This window comes from Hippichthys cyanospilos, chromosome 12 (assembly GCF_059441005.1).
Source record: "Hippichthys cyanospilos isolate Australia breed blue-spotted pipefish chromosome 12, RoL_Hcya_1.0, whole genome shotgun sequence".
NCBI lineage: Eukaryota > Metazoa > Chordata > Actinopteri > Syngnathiformes > Syngnathidae > Hippichthys > Hippichthys cyanospilos.
Window position 1 is genome coordinate 10,176,724 of NC_142380.1, and position 17,273 is coordinate 10,193,996.

A 17,273-nucleotide genomic window follows, 5' to 3' on the forward strand; every position below is an offset into this window, starting at 1 on the left:
TTTAAGAAAAATTAAAACACACACACACACAAAGAATATGGCCATTTTTAATTGTTCTTTAAATTTTAATCCATTTGCCAATTCCCCGTTTTGCTTTTTCCATACTGCAGTCCACAGTGTGTACTAATAAAGGCAGATACTTTGATGGTGGGATATTAAAAAGTCACACGTTAGCATTAAAAGACTCCTGTCTGTTAACTGTGTAACAGAAAGTACCCTTGAATGAATAAATATACAAATTTTAAAAAACTTATAAACTCTGTCACCCTTCCTGCCCCCCCACCCCACATAGAAAACATTTACAAAACAATCTCCATAGTTCAGGACCATCTACTGTACAACACTGTTCCAATGTATGTACTTGCATTTAAGGCGAAAGAAAAATCAACCCCTGAAGCATAACGTTTTGAAACAAATGTACAAATGAATATCTTGTCTTGGTATTTACATTTCACCAGGATGTCATTGAGGGCTAAGAATAATGTTCGTTGTTGTGCCAGGTTGTCACCCAGGATTTTTTTTCCAGGTTTTGCCAATCCGCATTCACGTCTCTGTCCTGGCGTTTGATCCGAACTGCGTTGTAACTGGGGACCTGGTCTTGGTGTTTGGCCTGTTTGAAGAAGCCACACTGCGGAAATTCATAAGACAAGATGTCAGTGTGCAGATGTTTGATGAATGTGCTAAGCGCAACAGCGAACAAAGAAGGGAGCAAGTCGGAGCGATGCAGAAGCCCTGAGACACAAAATCAATAGCAGATTACTTGTTGAAATACATGTACTGTATGTCATTGCTTGTTAAGCGGCACCGACCCCAAGGCCATGCATGCACAGTGCTACCTTGACTTTTGAGTGAAACATTTCAAATCTGTTCCCAAAAAAAAATTAAGATGATTTTAATGAATAAAACTGTATGATACAGTGCTATATAAAAAAAATATAACACGGTGTGTGAATAAATTCTATATATAGATATATGTATGTTTATATAAGTGTATATAATATAATTAAATATGATCTAACATGTATATCTATTTCTTTTAGTTTATGCACTAAAGTCAGCAGTTTCAAAATGGATCACTTTTGGCTGGCATTTTGAATAAATGTAAGAATAAAGCTATATTAATAGTTATATATAGTTGTATATTAGTTAGAACAACTAGTATAATAGTTATCTATTAATAGGCTTGGCAGGTAAGATTAAAAAAAAAACGGTAAAAATGTGCAGAGTAAAATGTTTATTTCAACACAAATCTTAATTTTGGCATAATTTTACTAGATTCATTGTATTTACAAAATTGTACTTACAAAAACAACAACCCAATTAATTAAAATAAACATATCAATCCTTGTAAGCAATTTTACAAAAAAAATGTACAAAACAGTATTTTAACAAGTCAATTTCAAAAATATATAATATTAATTTCTAACTTGTGATCAACAAACTAATATAAAACATGCCAAAATGAGTACTTCTCATTTTATTTTTTTCTTAAACTGCATTATAATTCGCAATAACTTAAAATAAATTTAAAAAATGTTGAATAAATAAATATAAAATAATTTTTGATCATCACTTCTGGTGCGCTGATAACTATTCACGGAGGGGGCAATTTAGTTTTTTGTTTTCAAACTATAATCTCTGAACACTTCGCCCGGTAAGTTAAGGCACTCAAAAGTCAAGATCCTATTGTATATTAAGTCATGTGATGGTCACACGAGCCAAAAAAAAAAAAAAAAAAAGCAAGTCAGCTTTTGCAAAAATAGCAATCATGTAGTTGAGTGAGGAAAGCCCATATCCAAGTACTAGAAAGCGACAGAGAATTATGTGCCACATTTTCACTCATTAATGGCAGGCCAGGTAAAATTAGCCTCACTTTTTGGTTTCTTTATCTTATTTTTTTTTTACGCATTTGTAGTCAGCTTCTGTTTTTCTGACAGGTCCCGTTTGTTCTTTTTCCCAAAGACTCCGCACTGAGGAGAGGCAAGTTGTTAGATCATCTTCATTATCACCTTATGTTGAACAGTAGAGGGATGTGTGCACGTGTGCAAGAGTTCCTACCTTCCAGAGAAGGAAAGCCAACAGAGCCAGTAAGAGCAGGGCCAGAAGAACCGACAAGAAAATGATCCACCATGGGACGCCTCCCGACTGGGCCTCACGCCTCTCAGGGTATGCGGTCAGTCTCATCTGTAAAAGGTAAGCGGGCCCAATTGATCATAATGAAGTTTGTGTTCTTGTTTTGTGTGCTTGTGTGTGCGTGTGTACCTCGGTGTCAGCATTCTGCAGCACCATGTTTTTTCTTGTGCTCTCAACATGAAGAGCCGCCTTGACAATAACCTCCACATGATGCATGTTTTTGTAATCCTGTTTTGGAAAACAATAATAATGAACAATGGAAATAAATAACTTGTAATATGTTTTTAATGCACGCTTTCATCGAGTCATAGGCTTTTACAGTAATGTACTGTATAGTGTATAGTGTAATGTTGTAATTGTCGTTGATGCCGTAAAGCGGGAAAAATGCCATAAAGAGGGGACGAGAAAACTTAGTATTCCACTTCGTAACATGAAAAAAAACATTAGCCAGGGGCACCGTAAGCCGGGGGTCCACTGTAATATAAACCCAGTGAGGTGAGCTTTGCAGACTCAGATCACTTAGTGCAATCCAGTTCAAAGCAAACATGGTGGAGCAGCGTTTAGCTGTTATGCTGCACGCAAACTTCACGCAGACTTCACAACTGAAGTCTGTTTCAGCTGTGAACGCTTTCAAATTCAGGTTGAAAAAAATGAAAATGCACATAAACAAGATGCAGTGACATTTTAATCAACATGACATGTTGTCACATTCTGTGTGAAATTTCAGCTCCCTAGTGCTTGATAATGCTTTCCCTGTGATGTGAAATACCTTTGATGTAAAGAGCTAAGTATTGGACAAAATTCCACACAAGGATTAACAGAATTCTTTTTTTAAAATTTGGAACCTTCTAAGACACTCTAAACCTTTGAATAGTATTCTATATCTGAGCGAATTTTGCAGTGTTGTGTTGGAGTACAGTTACCGCCAACAATGTGCCGTTCCAGAGACGGGAGTGAAGGGTGATAACTGCATTACTGTCCAAACCTCGCAGTGGACACTTGATTCTCACACACTTGGCCCCATCATCACATGACTGAAAAAAGAGAGCCCTCCATTCATCAAACTAAAAGCAGTTATACATACATATATAGCATAGTACTGACAAAACACTAACCATAAGTAACAATTAGAATGGTTGTTCTGTACTCTTTATTAGAAGTTATTTTTAGCAGTTCACTATAAGCTTTTTTTTTTTTTTAAATGTAACAGCTGCATCAATCTTGCTGTACAATGGGAAACGTTTTTCCTGTGTCCAAATGATGATTAAAAGAAGCCTAATGGTATTTTGTTTTTACCAGAATTTTAGAATTCCTCTTGTCCACCAAACGTGAAATAAATCCTTCATCACCTCCGCGATTCTTTTCTGAGGCCCTTCTTATCCTGCTGTTGCTGATTTCCTTTAAAAAAAAAACAAAAAAACAAGGCAAGGTAAGATCAGCTTCCCGAATTTCATTGAGTGAAGGTCCATATTTGAATAATGTACCTCTAGATAATTTCCCACAACACATTACTGTGGTTGGGAATCACCAGATTAGATTGATGACATGTAATCCTATTTGTTAAATTAGTCAAGTTAGTCAAACACAAAACCTGACAGATGTCGCGAGAAACACACTTTTTTTATGTTTTTGTATTGCAGAGCATCAAAATAAACTCCCCAATTTTTTTTAGACCATTTCCTATTTAGACGAGGCTTTAGTGCCATCAAGTGGCATCCTGGAGCATCATAGAAAGAGATACGCGAGGAGAAAAAAAAAAAGACCATTAGTTATCTGTCTAAACGCTATAGACAAAAGTATCTACTGCAGATCGCACACAGTACTAACTGCATACTTGATATGACATCATGACTTCTTTTGACTTCTTCTTTTCATTTCATTTATTTGTTTATGTATTTATTTATTTAAATCTTTTTGTTTTTAGTTCAACTTAATATGTGTTCTGCACAAATATATATTTTATGAACAAATGGAAAAAATATTATAGAAAATGTAATGCAATTTAAAGAAAAATGTCATATTGGGACCAAAAAAGCAGTCATTTTATTTATTTTAGGCCCACTTGGAAATAGATTTTCCTCCATGTGGCCCCTGTGCCAAAATGAGTTTGACACCCTTGTTCTTAGGGCTGGAAAAACTCTTCCGGTGGGCTTGACTGGATTCCAAGCTGTTCCGTTTGGTAACGCTGAAGAAGGGCATTTCATTCCATTTCTACTTAGAAGGGATGCGAGTACCAGCATCGTCAGAGCAGACATTGAAGAATTTGGGCCATGTATTTGAAAGCAACTTCAAAGAACCCACATCATTTCTGTTAACCTGCCAGCACCTGGACAACTGGTTCAGAGTAACAGGGCATTCGGGTGTGCAGTTGTTGAAAGTTTCAAAACATCAGAGGACCACGGGTTGTATCACCGATGATGTATTCAGGCGCATCGGAAAATGTGTTTTTCAAACCACATTATGACTACCACTGCTGACTTTAGTGGGTTTCTCTGCCTACTGACCTTTTTGAGAGGATTGATCTCTGTTTTAGGCGTACACTCAATGTGATCCACGCCTGTGGCGGTAACCTTCGTCAAGTAGAGCAGCCACTTGTTCTGCTCAGTAGTCTTGGGCCAATCAATGTGCAGGGTGGCAGTGCCCACGTCCGTCAAGCTCCTTCCAAGGTTGATGATCTGAAGGATATGATATCATATGAACCACTGGGGAGGCAGAAGAAGTCCCCTTATGCAGGACGGTGTACTCACTCTGATTTGATGAGTGATGGGACTACCGATGTCACTTTCCATCTTCATGGCATTCTGATCCTTGACCTTTCCTGAGAATTGCACCTGTGAGGGCTGAGCTTGCCTAGGAAAACAGCCATACACGCACATAGATTTTTGCCTGCAATTCTTTCCACGTCTATGTTAAGAACAAAAACAACATTGGAATGTGAGAATGCGCAACAATTTGTTACCCTGTTACAGACAGCTGCAACGTGAGGGCCACATTTGCCTTTGCTTCTACAGTGGCAAGTGTCGGCTGCTCGCTGGTTCTGCATAGGGGCAAACGCACCAATCTCAATTATTGAAGTGTAAAAGCATGTTATAATTGGTACACCCACACCATCTAGTAAGATTCATCACTGAAAATCATGGGTTTACAATTTATGGAAAGTCCCATATGTAATAATAGCCATAATTATAAGAAAATATTTGGATGAAAGGCAACCTCTAGATTAAAAAAAAATGCATAGAAAAAAAGACTATGCATCACCATTGTACAAATATGCCAAGTACAATCTCAAAAACAAACAATTAAAAAATAGAGAAATTGAGTACTGTATTCATTTTGTTAGGATCACAGTTGAAAGAATTTCAATATAGCCACCAAAATCGAAGAGGATAACATTTGCAGCCAATGTTGAAATCGCTGTGATTGTAAAATCATCATAAATGTACCAAACATGGATGAGTAGACCTACGTATCAGGTTGAAGAGCAATCACCAATTCTGTGGTGTTTAGCGAGATTCCTGCTGTTCCCAAAACAATGTAAAAGGTTGTCTATAAAGTCAGACACAAAAACACATACGGAAGTTTGAAGAAGAATGCTGAAAGTTGTTTCACAGAGTTCATTTTAGCACTTTGTTGCTAGATTTAGCAACTTTTCACCCTACCATAGCAACTAGCCAAGAATAACAACCTGAATATATCTACAAGAAAGATACTGAATGACATTAACACTGGTCTTAAATTAGGGGAAAATGATAGCATATATGGTTCAATTAAACTGTAAGTAAACCACAAATTACAACTTAATAAATGTTTATTAAGACAATAAAGAACAATAAACAATAAAGAGGTATTCAAGATAAAACGCGAACGTACTGAACTTGTAAACTTGTAAACTGTACGTTGGCAGTGATTTATCAATCAATTTATCATTGATTTATTATGATTTGCCTTTCAATGCAGGGGAGGTTAGAAAGTTGACAGAGAAGGCAAGCATGCACTCACCTCAGAATCGCGTTTGAAGGGGTTACCAAGTTCACAGGTTGCCTGAGAGCCATTCTTATTGGCCGTGCAACTTACAACCTGAAATCAATCGTTCAGTCACATCCACAAAGAATAATACAGTATAAGTATGTGAGTTGGTTTGTGTTTGGAGGGGTCATACATTGGGTGGGCCGCGGAAAGTAGAGTATGTGAAGGCGCGTGGGAAGAGAGCAACCACTGACGCCTCATGAGCATCATCTCCGTTCTGATTGGTCACCTTGACCTCCAAGGCAATGTCATTCTGCCTGCTAAGCGAGATCACTGGCACACCGTTCTCCCTAAATAAAAAAAACAATATGATGCTTAAAACATAAAGCACGGTTAAAAGAAAAAAAAATCGAGACGATTTGTTGTTTTTGTCTTACAATGGTAACGGTGTGAAGTTGTTATCACCTGACCAGTAGCCGTAACGGTGCCCAACCTTTAAGTTACTGCGGCAAATATTGTCACTACCGCAACCCTCTTTCACAAATTGTACCTACGAAGATATGACAACATACGGAGTTCAGACATGACATAGATGATTTATACTAAATATTTAACAGCAGTTGGGGGAAATATTTTAGGGTTTCATTTTTTCCCCCCAATACATTTCAATGTGTTTTAATTATATGCAGATTTTAGCTTATCATGAGCTGGGCCAGTTTCACCACAAACGGTGGGTGCTCTATTTTAACAAATTTACTATAATTTTACTCAAATTTACTATATTTAAAAGGCCGCTCTTTTGGTTGTAGAGGCCCGTATCAGATAATATTTACATAGCAACACATAACGTCTGAAATCTGATGGGACAAAAAAAGAATCTAAGATCTGCATACATGTGAAAGCAAAAACCAAGAGATAATCTACTAAAGAAAAAGAAAAGAATGTAAAAATAAAAATTAAAACCACCACTGAGTAATAACCAAAGATAGCTACAAAGAAGCAAAAATTATTTTTGCATACCTCTCCACGAGTTGTAACTGTGTCTTTAGCGTCGAGGACCGGCGGAACATTAGAGGAGCTCTGTCTGCGTTTGCGATTGCCATTTTGGATCTTCACATCCACGTCAATGGGTACGCCTCGAAGTTTGTCACGAATATTGTCCTGTGGGATTACGTAGCATTATGGACACACGTTACAGAAATCTTCTTAGAAAGCTTTATAACAAAATCAGTAATATTTTTAACTGCAGCTATACTGATAACTCATTTCTTGGTATCCTTATATCATCAACTGATTAGTTAACGTTAACTCTTGTGCTGTATTTATCATTTATCAGGGATGGCACACTCCAGGTCGTGTGATAACAAAATGGTCGCGCCATGTTGAACTTTGACATATTGATGCTTATCTGGGAGAAATTTCAGCACCCTAGCGTCTTCTTTCAGCGCTCATCCCTTGATGTGAAATGCCTTTGGCGTAAAGATCAAAGATTGGGGGGAAAATACTGAACATGGGCCAACAGTGACTCTGTCCCATATGGACACAACCAGACAGTTTTTTGTGGGTCTCTGGTTCAGTTTTAGAAGGTGACATGGACCTGTATGGCCAGCTGGCGTGTGATGCACTGCTTCCTCCCTTTGGTATCCAAGACAATGGTCCCTTTGGATTCATAGTTGCTGTCAGAGGCCGACTGCTGCGTGAACGAGGCTCTTGGGATTAGATTCTTCTTTCTTTGGTCTGCGTCCACCGTCAGGGTGTATGCAACCGCTAGAAGGGAACGTAAAAGTTAGGCTTCATGGACAAAAAGACAAAAGTGTATTTTAATGGGAAAGCTGTTTGATCTTACTCAGTCTAGGGGAGTAGTTTGCGGGGTTGGCAGTGTAGGTGAAGCAAGCTTCAATGTTCATGCTGAGAAAGGGACACAATCAGAAATACTCATCAAGCACAGCAATAGGTTTTTATTGACATTTGTCAGAAAGTTATATTATGTGAAAACTATTTCAGCAGCTTCTGTGAAACTTTGCGGAAGCGTATTGGTCAAGTTGAGGGAGTTGGGGTGCATAATTTGAATGAAGAAGAAATAGTAAGAACTAAATATAAGAATAATAAAATATATAAATATGGTATCCTTTCAGTATTGTATAATAAAGACGATTAGATTGCTGTATTGCTTTGGTGCAAAGTGGTCAACCACAAAAATGAATGCATGCATGAACTTTTTTACCTACTAAACTGCTTAGTCAGATCATGATTTCATTATTTTCCTCACTGATAGTGCTAAGACCCTGGAGAAAACGTTTGGGATGTAACCATCGTAATTTGCTCGTGTGAATTGCACGGACCTCCAAGTGGAAATGATAATGAAATGATGATAAGCATTTTGTAGACTAATATATAAACAATAAATAAATTAAACATAATTTTGGAGTGGTACTGTGTTTATTTCAGTGCACAACGGTATGGAATCATGCAATGGTAGGTAACTAAACCAAGAGGTTATTTAGGTAAAGGGTTTTTTCTTGATTATTTCCTGAAAAGTAGTTTTTTTTAGAGGTATGAGGATTGTGCCCAAGGACAACGATATGCGTGGTTTGTTATCCCGGATAGGTTTATAAACTGAACCAAACTCTGTGATCACAGTTAAAGATTTCCCTCATGTTTATGATGCTTCATGACCTGACCCACGTACCAGAACTTGTTCCCACAGTTCTTCTTCGTCAAGTCGATTTCCTTTGGCGTAAAATTGACTTCCTTCTTGATGGCGATGACTGGACGTGCCCTGTAAAGATAGGATGAGCATCTCTACTGTATGACAAAGAGGTGCGATACAAAATCAAACACAGCATTCACCTGTACACAAAGACGGCATCGGAGAGGGATCCAACAGCCAGATCAGGGTATGAGTTCTTGTCCAGATCCATGTTACCCGCTAAAGAGTAGCCAAACTTGGTGACTCCTGAAGGCTTGCCAGACAAAATCTACAGAGAAAATGTTGTCAACATTTGTTCAGCAGTGTCAGATAATGACATTTTCCCAGCATTATGCTGGACCAACAGGTTTTCTCTGCGCACCTGGGCTGCTTTGGTGGATTCCAGTCCTGTTTTTGATCCATGGTAAATGTAGACATTCCCTGATTCGTCATCATCATACGGGGCTCCCACCGCAAAATCTATTAGAGTGGAGAACAACCATGAGTTGTTTCTCAGATTTTTGGGTCCAGGGACCCTATTCAGGAAATATTTTTTTAGGACAGACTCATAATGGTAACAATAATTACAGTAAATGTAACTATCATATGTGGTCAGAAATATCATCCCCACTGAATCCTCACCATGGTAACCATCCTGGTTGATGTCCCCCAGATTTTCCACAGCAAGGCCAAACATGGAGTCCTGCGGTCCCTCTATTCTGATGGGGCTGACCTTGTCCCATTTTCCGGCTTTGTTTACAAAGACATACGTTGCACCTCCAATTTCACCATCCTTCTCAAAGTACTGCGGAGCTCCCACCACAATGTCATCCCAACTATCAAACAACACCATCAGCATGTAAAATGCGACCTGAATTCAAATACTTTTAATGCTGTAAATAGATCCCACTTTAACTCACCCGTCCCCATTGAGGTCCAGCACAGCCAGATCATAACCAAAAGACGAGGCCAGTCCTTCTCCTTCCAGCGTATATTCTTGCAGCAAGATGTTCTTTGTATTTGGCCCTTTCTTAAGCAGCACCACCGCGCCGCTGTGGTTGGCCCTGGGGGCTCCCGCCACCACTGTCAACTGGCCTTTCTTGGTCAGACTTTTGCTCGAGTCCAGAGAGAAACCTGCGACCATGGAACAAAGGCTTAAACATGCAGTGACGGGAAGACAAAAAATACATATATACATTTTCAATACTGTATGTGAGTACTGTAGTACAGTATTTATTTTGCTGATGACTTTACAGTGCTTACAAAAGTTGTACGTATGTATTTGATTTATTTCAGAATTTTAATTTACATTATTTGTTGTCAAAAATCTACCTTCATTGAGTATTTTCAATCTTTGTTTTTTATTTTGTTTGCACTTGGAGTATTTTTCAAATTGCCTTTTTATGTATACTATACCTAGGTCAAATTTCTAGCTATAGCAAGATAACTAACTTTTAGGGTAATTATACTTTTAGTCCCTATATTTCAAAAAAGATGTGTGCTTTCTTGTCATCTCTCAGCACAAGCCCTGTGTAAATGAAAAGAATTAAAGTATTTTGCGCGCAGTTCTTTATTCCATTTTCAAATATTGTACTCCATATTACTGAAAGTAAAAGTTCGACCTAGCTTTTGTTAAGAACATGTGGTACGCATTTTGTTTTGTTTTTCATTTAAGTACATGAATTGAGTCTGTGAATTTTTTTGGACAAAAAGTTAAATCGACATAAATATAACGTTTATGTAATTTTACAATAAATGTGACGATTGCCGTGACGAGTGAGTGTTTCACCAAGGTAGCTGCTTTCAGGAGCAGGAACAAGATCTGGGTTTTTTTCGTTTTCATCCCCTGCCTCAAAAGGGCCGTCATCATAGATGTCCATCTCCAGGAGGGTGTCATTCTTCTGTTCCAGCCGGACCACACCTAGATGAGATAATGAAGTAGTAGTACAGAAAAAATCCCAAACAGATCAAACCAGTTTATAGTGAAAGCATATCAACTGTCTCCCACAGAACAGATAACCCTATCATTCAAATTAGAAGTTACTGTAGCTCACCTATCCTAGACACGTTTGTAATCTGCTGAGTTTGTTAATACCCCATCAAATGCAAAGCTTTTCTTAAAATAGGTCAGCCAGACTTGAGGAGAAATAGTCTTATGGGTCACCTTTCCAGTTGTAAGCTCCAGGTGCTCCAAAGATAAAATAATGGTAATCCTTGTCGAAAGTAGCTGAGAGGCCTTGCTGGCAGGAGCCGAACATTTCATGACCTCTTGGCCTGCTGTCACAGAAATGCCAGTTTCCTCCATCCTCGCTGGAATACGGATCAATTTTCAAATCCTGACTCAGCACGTAACAGCGGCCAATAATGTCCCGGGATTCGATAGGTGTTTTCACGTTGGTTCTGCGCTGGTACCGATGGGCACAGGTCTACATAAGGAAACGAAAACGTACAATTTATGCATCGACATAGAGCACACAAATTTTTACTTAATCATTTCAAAAGGATGGCAGCTATTTGACAATTTGCAGTGTAGTAATGTACAGTGACTGTTTGAACCCTACAACTATGCCAGTGAAATGTACGTGGCGTACCAAAACTTTGCCTCCTGGCCCCTGACTGTTGACTGTCACTCCCATCCACTGGTTCTCTTTGCTTTCTCTGGTGGTGTCCTCTGCACATTTTTCAAAGCAATTAATGTGAAATGACTGAAAAAGAATGGAAATATAACATGCCAAGGCCACATGTCAGCAAAACCTTACCATCTTCGTCAAAATTAACTCGCACGCAGCTTGTGGAGGGTGAGCTCATATCGCAGTTGTAGAGTCCCCCCGTCACTTTTGCCTTTTGACCGCTATAGCCTCTGGTTCTCGGGGCCCCAACTAGCAGCCTTAAACAGACCCAAGATGGAATATATTAGGAAAAACACCATCTGCGGCTGCATCAGTTGCACATTGTGAAGTTTAAGAAGCTTAAACTGTCATCTTCACTTTACTGGCACTTCCTCTTGTGTGTTGCATTAGCACACATTCCAGTGTTTAACACAGCAACCAATTCAAAGACGACTTCTATCATTCTCCGCACACACAGAGGATGCCATTGTGGGTTGAGGATGGAGGCAAATGCCACAAGCTGTTTGACTATGAGCGAAGAGAGTGTTACTAAAAAACAAGGATGTCATCTTTTCAACAGGTGTTTTTGCAGCAAATCTTGTACGGCCACTGTAAATTGGTGCTGAGTTCCCGGCCAGACAAGACAAATATTACTGTTTTGTAAATTCCCTATACAATCATCTTTTTGTCAGTCCTTCTCTCTGTGTCCTAGTAGGTGTCATAGTGTTAATAGGAAGCCAGTCAGTTAGCTTGTTGGTCACACCTTGGCTTTAATATTAATGCATGCACAGCTAATGCCTACCTACAACATAAACTGTGATTAAATGCAGCTAAAATGAGGAATGATAATCATATGCTGGTATGGAGTGGTCAAAGTTAAGAAATGTTCCACATATCCTGGTATAATCTACACCGCAGTACCAATAACTCGTTCGGAGCCTATAGGTAGGTAGGAGAGAGGCACGACGGGCTGGGTGGAACAAACTACTTTCAGGACAAAGGGTGGGGTTGCATTTTAGTTTAGTATAATAATGACTCAAATTTGCCGAAATTCAAATTAGAGGTGCTTTTGCATCCTGAAAATGGGCCACAAATGCCAATGATGCCCTGCATGTTTTTGACACTCTCCTTAGTGATAATAGAGCCCACTCTTCTCATATGACTTTCTAGAAGAGATCGTCTGTGAGGATATTTGTTCATAAAGCCCATGTGTGTGTGTGTGTATATGTCTGCGTGTGACTGAAAACTTTAATTGGGAGTGGCAAAAAATAGCCTGAAGCCTCATGTTTTGAGAACCGGCTCACTATCTGCTAAACTGCTGCTTATTGTCAAGTGTGTTGAATTCATTTCTTGTGTGTGGATGGAAAAATGGATCGATAAGCCATAGTGTTAATGAACGACCCGCCACTTCACTGACAGTGGCCTAGCCGTTAATCTTATCATTGAACAGCAGAAAAGGAAGCCCCATCACACTGGCATGTTCCACAGGAAGAACAAAGGAAAACAGTGTGTGCGTGCTCACAAGTGCGTTATAGTTTACACACAAACACACATGCACACGCGCGCATACCATTTTGCCGAATCACTGGGACGCCAAGGCCAGAGCAACAGAGTGACCATAAGAGAGACATTCCGCTTAGAGAGGTGTAATTTATTTATTTTCTTCTTTTTTTTTTAACAGCAGTCCTTCCTAGGGTGCAGCCTGTTGCTTGGCAACATCTGGTGGCACCCTATCAGAGAGAGAGCGTGTAAAAGAGAGAGAACGAAGATATAGAGACCAACACAACCATATGCTGGCCAACCTCTATTTTTCCACAAAATCTCTGCCAGGAGCCCATCCCAAGACTGTTCAAAGTTTCTTCTATTAGCTGCCCAGATATATAAATGATTTATGTCAGAATTGTGTTCAGCTTCAGAGGTTTTTTAAAAGGTATTTGATGTTGGATAACATTACACAACCTGAGGCAGAAGAAAACCTGACACTCTTCCTTGTTATGTAGAAAATACCAAGATCCCACAGTTCAGCCCCATGCCACAATATTAGGTACTATGGAAAGACCCAACACAAGTTGTATACGACCAATAACATATAAAACTGTACACATATACAATGCATGTGTTGGAGTGTTTATAATAAAATGGAACATAAAATATGAATTATAAATTATAATGTATAAAAACGTTTTGTGATTTTTTTTAAAGTCCTTTATTTAACTTTAACAGTACTCATACAATGAAATAAAAAAATCCTCCAAAACGTAGAGAAAATGAGCGGCAAATGTAGTGCTTGGATAAATAAATAGCAAGTACAATTTGTGTGAAAAGTCTACACACTCCTATTCTATTTATGGATTTTTGCAAAAAAAATATGATGTGGCTGTTTAGAATTAACCAATCACATTCAAACCTATGTTTTATCGGCGTTGACGCTGTCTTGCCACGATGTAAAGTGCCCATGATTAACCGCAGAATGGAATATGTTTGAATGGAATATTCCAATCATTTGTTTGCTTTCCAGTGGAAGCCCTATGATTTTGTGCTGATATTTCCTGTTTGGTACCTAAGAGTAGTTTTAAGGAAACCTAAAGACATTTTAGTTATTTATTTAATATTTACAGAAATAAAATCATATTTTATGATATATCACTTGCCTGTTTTGGTTTGTCAGAGACATGTGCCTCAGACAATGTCACCTGAATTTTTCACAAATTAACCAGAAGCCAGAGTATCGTTTGACACCATTTTATTGAACAAGACGATACACGAAAGCACACAAGTGATCCGTGTTTCCACATGCAAAGTTTTCAGGGACTAATTCAAAGCAAAATTCTGACTAAATTTGTCTTAACTTATTTTATCATATGAAGATTTTAAGTCATGAATAATTTGGTTAGTGATGGGCAATACCAGGAATCGTGCCGATCTCAGCTTTATTTCTACGCCAGCCAATACCAGTAATCGGTTATCATCCGGAACTAGGAATGAGATATTATGAGAATCATGTCTTTAAAATGACCTTTTTTGCCATACTCGCTCGGGTATCAGTCTGAAAAAATGTGGTATCAAACATCCGTAGTTTTGGTTAGAAACATTTTGAAGTTTCACATTTGCACTGAATATTTTTGTCTATTTGATGTTCAGTAGCTTTTACAAACTACTGTAGTCCTTAGAGGATCAAAATATTAGAACGCCACACAGGGAGGTTCCAAATTGCTAGTGAACAACATCAGTAAACAATTTCTTTCCAGGAGTATTTCCCACTTGTACCAAATAAATTATGTTCTATGAACATAAGCATGCATTGGTCAAACTTCAGTCACACTTTTACAATCTCAATTTCTCTTACAGACAGCTCAGTCTGCCAATGATGACACATGCCTACTCATGCAAGCACTCACGCACACACGCATGTACAGGTACACAATCAGAACAGCTCCTCCTGTCCTCACCTGCCGGTACATGCACAACATATCGCTATGGGGCGTGAAGAATTGAAGAAGATATGAGCAAATACCTGTTCCACACGTGGCTAGGAGAAGATTGTGGCTAAAGTGCCACCGAGCTGAGGGGTACAAATGGACGCACATGCATGCAGATATGTCATTGTAAGCCAATCATTTCAGATATTCACTTTGAACAGGAGCTCTTTTTAGGTGTGTGAGTGTTCTGAGAAGTGCTTACAAAACAAATGTAGCCTGCGCAAGCATGCATGCACATATCCAAGTTTGGAATCTGATGTTGCACATGCGTACTCCGTATCTCAAGCTCTTGGGAGCTGGACAGCATTTATATTCAACCGATAGAAAGAAACAAACTGATTATGTTGCCACTGATCGGAGACTTAAAAAAGTTTTCTCTCGATCAGTGATTCCCAAGAATGAAAACAATTATTGGCAATTATGTAGGGTATTCATTGGAGTTAGTCTTGAAGCAGTTCATGTTGAATTAACAGAATACAAAATTATTTAGGACTAAATCGAGTCTCTTGTGGTAAGAAAACGAATTAATACCTATATTCGGTCTGTTTTCTTTACCTCATAAGTTCAATACAAATGTAATTCATTTTTAATACATATTTGGTTTAAACCACGTTTTAGGTATTTCTTTTTTATGTATAGTATAATAATTCTTACTTGAATCATTGGGCTCCAGCACACCCATAATGAAAATAAGCAGTACAGAAAATGGATGGATGATTAATTCAAGCACACCCCCATCAGTGATAGTGTTCAAAGTGTGCATAGTGTTTCAATACCTTTCTTTTTTAAAGAAACGTTTAAGGAATCAAATCACTATCTTGTTTTTAATGAACATTTACGCCCATTGCACTACTACTGTATTTTCAATATTGGTCACAATGGCAATACTGTACTTAACATTTTGGGATTTTTTTTTGGAGGTAGGATTTGGGGTAAGAAGTTTAACAATCACTGTTTTTAACTATAACTACAAGGCATTTTCTTTCCAAAATTTATAATTTCTCAAGCTACATACAAAATGGAAATTTTAGTTTCGTGTTATTGATATTTTTATGATAAAGTTTTATTATTCGGGATCCAAATTATAACATTTCATTGCCAGATAGAAATAGAACAATGTAGCAGAGAAAAATCTAAAAACTAACTTTCCTTGAGTCACATTCCACCAATGTCAGTGTACAATGCTTCCAGAACATGGTCTGTTGTTATTGCAAAGTAAAACGTTGGCAGCTGTTTTGAAAACATCACACACCCTTTGGTTTTCAATTCAGGTCAGTTGTAATGTAATATGGTATCATGTTTTGGTATACTGTAAGTTTTAAGTACTGTACGTGCATACTGTATAGAAAACCCTGTTATATTTGTATTATATTAGTTATATTATTTAGTCTATTTTTTTTCTAAGTAGAAAATGGATGGATGGATGTTTTCAGCTTCCTTTACATTCATATTTATTGTTCTAATGAGTTTGGATGGATGAAGAAAAAGCTAAACATTCTGGCCTATTATTCAGTTTTGTGTTATGCGCATCCATTTCAGAGTCTGGAGGGAGAGGTTTTGAGTTCTAAAGGATATCAAAGAGTCTTTAACACAAAAGTGTCGGTACTACTTAAGAATTTGTGCACTTTAACACATATGGTTAACTACTTGTCTGACCTGAAGTCAGCCTCAAAATGTTTTGTGTTTGCTATTACATGCAACGTGAGCGCACACGCAAATATGCGCGAGCCAAAAGGCTCACTAATTATTAAACTTTAGCAGATAAGTCAAGACTTCTTAAACATTAACGAAGTAATGTGAAAAGTAAAGTCGCAAACACATCGGTGTGGAAAAAGAGCCACCTGAGCCCAAAATGACATTCACATTGACATTAAAGCGCGATGTGAGAAGACAGATGATTAAAAGTTGCTCTCACATTCTTTTATCCTCCGGATAAAGTTGTCGGTGCATGGCCATAGAGAAGCCGAAGAGGCTTTTTGGATCTCCATTCTTGCGCACGACGTCCTCGGTATCCAGGTTGAAGGCTGAAGACAGTGGAAGGCATCCGAGAAAGAAGGCGAGAAGTAGCCTAGGTGCACTTGACCGTTTCCCCTCCATGACACCCGTGCACTCTCTTGTACAGATAGGGGGGAAAAAGGTGACTTCTCGCTGCAGGGGCTCAAGCAGTGACACTGAAAGAATGAAAGGAGGGGCTGTGACGGCCACTTTTCACTTGCGCTTGCCCCTCCCTCGGTGAGACTGACACGCACGCACGCACGCACAATATAACCCCACTATCATCCCACGCTTACTGGAATCCCAAGGTAGTTACAAATTTTAATGGGCTAATTGAATGCCGAAGGTCTGTTTAAAATTTGTAAAAAGTGTCATAATAATGATACTGTACTGTAATCCTAA

The 17,273-nt window shown here is 38.5% G+C and overlaps 1 protein-coding gene across 2 annotated transcripts; it reads right to left on the bottom strand.

The window, feature by feature from the left end:
* Positions 1-31: 31 nt before the first annotated feature.
* Positions 32-17,038, bottom strand: LOC148414796 (integrin alpha-6-like). 2 transcript variants are annotated; one of them, XM_088428733.1, is made up of 26 exons: positions 16,792-17,038; positions 11,548-11,675; positions 11,380-11,459; positions 10,953-11,214; positions 10,578-10,709; positions 9,709-9,922; positions 9,431-9,624; positions 9,171-9,268; positions 8,950-9,077; positions 8,789-8,878; positions 7,946-8,007; positions 7,697-7,866; positions 7,120-7,260; positions 6,537-6,649; positions 6,293-6,449; positions 6,133-6,210; positions 5,600-5,679; positions 5,093-5,170; positions 4,881-4,983; positions 4,638-4,808; positions 3,430-3,531; positions 3,057-3,167; positions 2,263-2,361; positions 2,059-2,184; positions 1,874-1,970; positions 32-628 (listed from the first exon to the last, which is right to left on the bottom strand). In XM_088428733.1, exons 1-25 carry the CDS (start codon positions 16,971-16,973, stop codon positions 1,902-1,904), a joined length of 3,168 nt encoding a protein of 1,055 aa, XP_088284859.1. In that variant the 5' UTR covers positions 16,974-17,038; the 3' UTR covers positions 32-628; positions 1,874-1,901. The 2 variants fall into 2 exon arrangements, with proteins under 2 accessions (XP_088284859.1, XP_088284860.1); XM_088428734.1 differs by lacking the exon at positions 1,874-1,970.
* Between the last annotated feature and the right edge of the window lie 235 nt (positions 17,039-17,273).